General features: G+C 50.8%; 1 protein-coding gene across 1 annotated transcript; it reads right to left on the bottom strand.

The window, feature by feature from the left end:
- Positions 1–246: 246 nt before the first annotated feature.
- Positions 247–4,064, bottom strand: LOC127061283 (sorting nexin-27-like; the record flags this gene model as incomplete). The annotated part of the gene is made up of 4 exons (XM_050987914.1): positions 3,608–4,064; positions 2,254–2,446; positions 1,195–1,259; positions 247–494 (listed from the first exon to the last, which is right to left on the bottom strand). Coding segments are annotated over exons 1-4 (767 nt in total), but the record flags the coding sequence as incomplete, so codon positions are not given.
- Positions 4,065–7,268: the final 3,204 nt, after the last annotated feature.

Below are 7,268 nucleotides of genomic sequence, written 5' to 3'. Positions count from 1 at the left end.
AAGGAAAATCCAGGTGGAAGAAAAGGGAAAATCCAAGTGGAGAAAAGGGAAAATCCAGGTGGGGGAAAGGGAAAATCCAGGTGGGAAAAGGGAAAATCCAGGTGGGAAAGAGGAAAATCCAGGTGGGAAAAGGGAAAATCCAGGTGGGAAAAGGGAAAATCCAGGTGGGGGAAAGGAAAATCCAGGTGGGAAAAGGGAAAATCCAGGTGGGAAATGAGGAAAATCCAGGTGGGAAAAGGGAAAAAAATCTGGGTGGGAAAGGAAAACTGAGTGACAGGAAGGAAAATCCAGGTGGGAAAACAGGAAAATTCAGGTGGGGGTGGGAAAATCGAGTTGAGGGGATGGAAATTCCCAGTGGGAAGGGCAATTCCAGGTGGGAATGGGCTCACCTGGTACACCTGGTCCGTGGTGCTGTTCTTCTTCACCCTCACTGTCACCGTGGTGACGTCCGGGAGCGCCACCCGCAGCTCCACGTCGGAGACGCCGTTGTAATTCTGGGAAAAAGGGAAGGGAGAAATCCCACCAAAAAATCAGGAATTCCCGGTTTTCCAGCCATTTGTGATGCCTAAAAATCCCCCGGTGGGAATTCGGCGTGGGAGGAGGGATGGGGTTGGATTCCTCTCAGGGAGCTCCAGGTGGGATATCTGGGGAAGTTCCCCCATGGAATTCCTTCATCCCTTGGTGGTCAGCACTGCCCAGGGCACTGTGGAATTGCCATCCCGGGAATTGTCCCAAACTGGGGCTTTGGGACCAATTCACCCTCTGGAATTCCCGCTCATTCCAGGCGTGTTTTTTGGATCCCAAAGGATTGTGGGGTTTGGAGGAATTCTGGGAGCTTGGGGTGCCTCAATCCCATAAAAACCAGGCAGAATTGTCCCCAAAACCCCTGGATGTGGCACATGGGGACAGGGATCGGGGTGGCCTTGGGGACAGCGGGACCTGAGGAGCTCCGAGGGCTTTTCCAGCTTTGGACATTCCATGGAAGCCTTTGGAATGTTTTTTTTACCATGGAATTCTGTTGGACCAATCCCATAAAAACCAGGAAGGATTGTCCCCAAAACCCCACGGATGTGGCACTTGGGGACAGGGATCAGGGGTGGCCTTGGGGATGGTTGGACAGGAGGGGTTTTCCCACCTTGGCGATTCCATGGAAGGGTTTTTTTCCATGGAATTCCGCGGGATGACGTCACCCACCTCGTCCGACTCCGACAGGAATTCCTGCATGATGTCGCTCTCGCCGATGACCCGGATGGAGCACACTGCGGGACACACGGAATGTCACCCGGAATGCCACCAGGACCTGGGAATGTCCCCTCCAGGGGCAGCCCAGCAACCCTCTCCCATCATCCCGACTCATCCTGAGGGGAATTCCTGCACCTGGGGCACCTCCTGTCCCCAGTGTCACCATTAACTCCATGTCCTGGTGTCCCTCATGGATCCAGACCCTCTCCAAGGTGACTGATTGTCCCCAGGGTCACCTCCTGTCCCCAGTGTCCCCATTAACCCCATGCTCTCCATGTCTTGGTGTCCCTCACGGATCCAGACCCTCTCCAAGGTGGATCCACCCCAAAATCCCACCCAACCACCCCAAACCTCCCAGAGCAAACCCACAAATGGACCAGGAACCCCCCCTGGGAATGCCAGTGAGGGGTTTTGGGATGAGCGGTTTTAGGGTGGGGGATTCTGGGATGAGGAGGGATTTTGGGGTGAGGAGGGATTTTGGGGTAAGGAGGGATTTTGGGGTGCGGGGTTGGTCTGAGGATGGATTTAGGGACAAGGAGGGATTTTGGTGTGCAGGATTGAGCTGAGGATGGATTTAGGGACAAGGAGGGATTTTGGTGTGCAGGATTGAGCTGAGGATGGATTTAGGGACGAGGAGGGATTTTGGTGTGTGGGATTGGGCTGAGGATGGATTTAGGGTCAAGGAGGGATTTTGAGTGGGATGATTAGGGACAGGAGGGATTCGGGTGCGGGTTGGTTAGGATGGATTTAGGGACAAGGAGGGATTTGCTGAGGATTGGGTGAGGTAGATTTAGGGCAGGAGGATTTGGGGTGCGGGGGTCTGAGGAGGGATTTATGGACAGGAGGGATTTGAGCTGAGGGATTTTGGGTGAGGATGGATTTAGGGACGAGAAGGGATTCTGGGGTGCGGGGTTGATCTGAGGATGGATTTAGGGACGAGAAGGAATTTCGGTGTGCGGCGTTGGTCTGAGGATGGATTCAGGGACGAGGAGGGATTTGGGAGCAGCGCACCCTTCTCCAGGTACTCCTCCAGGCCCCTCCTGCGGGCGTCCAGCTGCTGCTCGGACAGTGAGAACGGCCACTTGCCGGGCAGGCGCGGGAAGGTGAAGTTGGCGAATTCCCGCTTCAGGTTCTGGTGCAGGATGGCGAATTCCCGGTAGCGCTTGGAGCACAGCTGCCGCCCGGCCATGTAAACGTTGTACACCTGGGAGAGAGCCCCAAAATTCCCAGATGTTCCCCAGTGTTCCCCACAGCTCAGCCGTGCCCTCCTGGAGTGAGGGGTTTGGGAAAAAGGGAGGGAAATGTGCTGAGGTGGAGATGGAGGGTGTCCCTGCTGATCCTGCCTTTCCAGCCTCAGGAATCCCAAATTTGGGATTCAGGGTCATGGATACTTCCCACGAGACACTGAGAGGTCCCAAACCACCCATTTTCCACGCAAAGCCCAAAATCTTGGGATTTAGTTCCTGGCTCCTTCCCACGGAAGGCAGAGAGATCCCAAACTCCCCATGTTCCATCCACAGCCCCAGAACTCAGGATTCAGGATCATGGATGCTTCCCATGAGATACTGAGAGGTCCCAAACCACCCATTTTCCATCCAAAGTCCCAAATCTTGGGATTCTGGATCACAGCTACCGCCTCCAGGACACAGGCAGATCCCAAATCTTGGGATTCGGGGTCATGGATACTCCCTCCAACATGGAGAGAGATCCCAAACTCTCTGTGTTTCATCTAAAGCCCCAAATCCTGGAATTCAGGTTCATGGCTCCCTCCCTGAGAGCTCCCAAACTCCTCATGTTGCATCCAAAGTCCCAAATCTTGGGACTTTAGGCCAAATCCCACTCTGGGATTTCAGCATTCCTATATTCCAATATTCCAACAGCCCTGTATTCCTATGTTCAAAATTCCAATATTCCTATATCATAACAGTCCTGTATTCCTATACTTCAATATTCCTATAATTCAATATTCCTACACTTCAATATCCTGTTTCACTATTCCTAAATTTCAATACTCCAACAGCCCTGTTTCCCCAAACTCCTACATGCCTAAATTTCAGCATTCCTGTATTCCAATATTCCAACAGCCCTGTATTCCCCCATTTCAACATTCCTAAACCTCAGCATTCCTATATTCCAATGCATTCTAATATTCCAACAATCCTATATTACTCTGTTCAATATTCCAACATTCCTACATCCTATACCATAAATTCCCGACATCATGACATCCCACATCCCAACATTTCAATAATCCTACATTTCAACCCCGCTACTGAGCGCAAACCACCCCCTTAACCCCACAAACAAACCAAACCCCAAACCCACAGATTTCCCCCCCATTCCCAGGGGGGAACAAAAACCTCACCACGAACTTCTCCCCGCTCTGCTCCACGTGTTTGTAGGTGGGGATGGAGATGGGCACCGCCTGCTTCTCGCTGTAGTCGTAGAAGGGCGGCCCCAGCGGCTCCTCGGGCGGCTCCAGGCTCTCGGCCTCGTGCGGCGGCACCGACAGCACCGTCAGCACCAGCTCCTTCTCGCCGGCGCGGATCAGATCCACCACCTGCTTGTGCGTGGCTCCCTCCACGTTCACCCCGTTCCTAAAGGGAAAAAGATCCCAAATTCCCATGGATCAGATCCACACCCTGCTTGTGCCTGGCCCCCTCCACGTTCATCCCAATCCTAAAGGGAACTAGATCCCAAATTCCCATGGAATTCCCATGGAGCAGATCCACCACCTGCTTCTGCATGGCTCCCTCCATGTTCACCCCGTTCCTAAAGGGAAAAAGATCCCAAATTCCCATGGAGCAGATCCACCACCTGCTTGTGCGTGGACCCTGCTTCACCCGTGCGTGGACAAATTCCCAATCCCACGCGTCTCCACTCACCCCGTTCCTCAAGGGAAAAATATCCCAAATTCCCATTGAGTTCTCCACGTTCACCCCGTTCCTGAAAGGGAAAAAGATCCCAAATTCCCATGGAGCAGATCCACCACCTGCTTGTGCGTGCCTCCCTCCATGTTCATCCCAATCCTAATGGGAACATCCCAAATTCCCATGGAATTCCCATGGAGCAGATCCACCACCTGCTTGTGCGTGGCTCCCTCCATGTTCACCCCGTTCCTAAAGGGAAAAAGATCCCAAGTTCCCATGGATGTGCTGAAGACATTCCCAAGCCACCCCCAGAGAACATTCCTGACATTCCCAAGAACTCCACAGCCTGGTTCTGGTTTTCCCCAGAAAATATGGATCACACCTTGGGCAACCTGCTCAGGAAAGCTCATCCCAATCTGCTCCCAACTTCCTGGAATCCCACAGAAATGCTTTAGACCCAAGACATTCCCAAAGCCACATCTAGAACATTCCTGACATTCCCAAGAGCCCCATAGCCCAGACCTGGCTTTGCCCAAAAAGTCTGGATCAAACCTTGCTCAGGAAAACTCATCCCAGACAATCCCAAACCACTCAGAATCCCTCGGGAACACTGAAAACACAAAACATTCCCAAGCCACCTCAAACATTCCTGATATTCCCAAGAACCTCATGGCATGGGTCTGGATTTGCCTGGAAAATCTGGATCACACCAGCTCAGGAAAAGTCATCTCAACTAGCCCCAAACTTCCTGGAAACACTGGAAAATCCCACAAAAATACAGAAAATATTCCCAAGCCACCTCTAGAACATTCCTGACATTCCCAAGTGCTCCATGATCTGGATTTGGCTTTGTCCAGAAAACGTGGATCAAACCTGGCTTTGCCCAAAAAGTCTGGATCAAACCTTGCCCTGGAAAACTCATCCCAAGCAATCCCAAAAATTTCCAAGGCAGAGCTGGCTTCTCCCATCCCCTAAAATGGAAACTGAGCCCATGGATAGAGGGACAGTCCAACCTCCACAGGGAAAAGCCTTCGGCCTCATCCCTAAATGTTGGGAAGACGCCGATTCCGGAGGTTATTCCATCAAAACCTGACACCTTCCCAGTGCTGCACCTGTTCCAGAAGTTTCCCTGCAGCAGGAGTGAGTCTGGTGGGATCCAGGATACCCCACCCCACCTAAATCCAGCTGTTTTCCCACTCAGGGTTAGGGATAAATCCCTTTTTCCTCCATTCCATCCCTTCCCAAGCAGCTCCCAAGCACCGGTGATGATCGACATTCCGGGCGTTAATCAAGAGCTCAATCAGCTCCCATTGTCTGTGCCTGCAGATTCCAGAGCATTCCAGAGCTTGGGAAGACACAGGGAGGAGCTGGATGCTGGGTCCAGGAAGGGAGGGATGGAAAAAGGACCTGGAGCATCCAGGCAGCACCTGGAGCATCCGTTGGTGTCGGGTGAGGATGGGGAAGAGTGGATTTTTCATGGAAAACAGGAAAAATGGTGGCTGATCTCCAGGGTTTTCCGGGATAGGGATGAGCTGTGGAGTGCCAGAGCCACAGGTGAGTGCTCACATCCCAAATATCCCCCATAAATCCCAGCAGGAATCCCTCAGGAGCAGAACAACCTCCTCGCTCAGGCTCTTCCTCCCCAAAAATTCCCCTCCTCGGGGCCGGTCTGCTGGGAATTCCAGGAGGTGGGAAGGAAATCCTGCACGGAATGAACATCCCAAATCCACCCAGGCAGCTCCTCCCGGAGCTCCAGGGCCTGGATTTTGGGGAGTTCCCTCTGGAGGAACAGGGATGGCCGGGAGAGCGGATTTCCCGCCCCGATCCCGCTGCTCCCGTGAAAGGAAGGGAAATCAGAGCTATTTTGGGAGGCCCTGGTTGTTGTTTCCTCCTCCAGGAATTCCAGGAGTTGGGATTTTCACAGATCCGAGGAAAACGAGGTGGGGTTCATGCTGCCACAACAGGGATGGGACTCGGGAATTTTTGGGGTGGTTTCTGCAGCAAAAGGCAGGAATTGGATAATCTTGGAATATAGAAAAATAGGGATGCTGGAATTTGGGACATTGAGTTATGGGAATATTGGTGTATTGGAATATGGGGAAATAGGAATATAGCAGTGCTGGAATACTGGGATACTGAAATGTGAAATATTGGAATACTGAAACACAGGAATATTGAAATATTGGAAGGCAGGATTACTAAAAAACTGAAATATAGGAATATTAAAATATTGAAATACCGGAACACAGGAATATTAAATATTGGAATATTGAAATACTGGAACACAGGAATACTGAAATATTGGAACACAGGAATATTAAAATATTGGAATAGTGAAATATTGGAACACAGGAATACTGACATATGGAATATTAAAATATTGGTACACAGGAATACTGAAATATTGGAATATTGAAATATTGGAACACAGGAGTACTGAAATATTGGAATATTGAAATATTGGAACACAGGAGTACTGAAATATTGGAATATTGAAATATTGGGATGCAAGGCTATTGGAAAATTGGAATACTGGGATATTGAAATAGTGGAAAACAGGGCTATTAGGAAATTGAAATATTGGAATGTAGGAACACTGGATTATGGAAATATTGGGATACAGGAATACTGGAATATTGAAATATTGGGATCCATAAATACTGGAATATGGCAAGGGCCAACCTGGCAGCCCTACAGGACACAGGGACAAATTAAAGCCACTTCTCCCAGAAATAAATGGATAAACCAAGAGGAAATTCCCAATCCTTCCACTTCCCATAGGGATGCCAGGACTGGGACACCATAAGCAAATCCTGTTCATTAACCATCATTAACCCCAGGGCTTAATTATTTCACACACCACACCCCAATCCTCACCTGGCACCGGCCACTGAATCCCAAAATTCCAGCCCCAAGCTCCAAACCTCTCTCTCACGCCAAACCCAGCGTTTTAAATATTCCCCAGAACACTCAAAAAACGAGGGAAAATCTCATCCCAGTGCCCACAAAACCCTGGGAATGCTGCTCCCCCAGTTGGCACATCCAGGTGCAGAATTCCCCCCGCTCCCTGAGCTTCTCCTGCACGGAAAAATCAAAGACTCGGGAATTTGGGTCAGCTGGGACAGAGCCAAATCCCAGCTGGGATTTCTGCGGGAT

Source organism: Serinus canaria, unplaced genomic scaffold (genome assembly GCF_022539315.1).
Source record: "Serinus canaria isolate serCan28SL12 unplaced genomic scaffold, serCan2020 HiC_scaffold_459, whole genome shotgun sequence".
NCBI lineage: Eukaryota > Metazoa > Chordata > Aves > Passeriformes > Fringillidae > Serinus > Serinus canaria.
The sequence above is the reverse complement of the archived record's forward strand: the minus strand, read 5'-3'. Positions and strand labels throughout refer to the sequence as shown.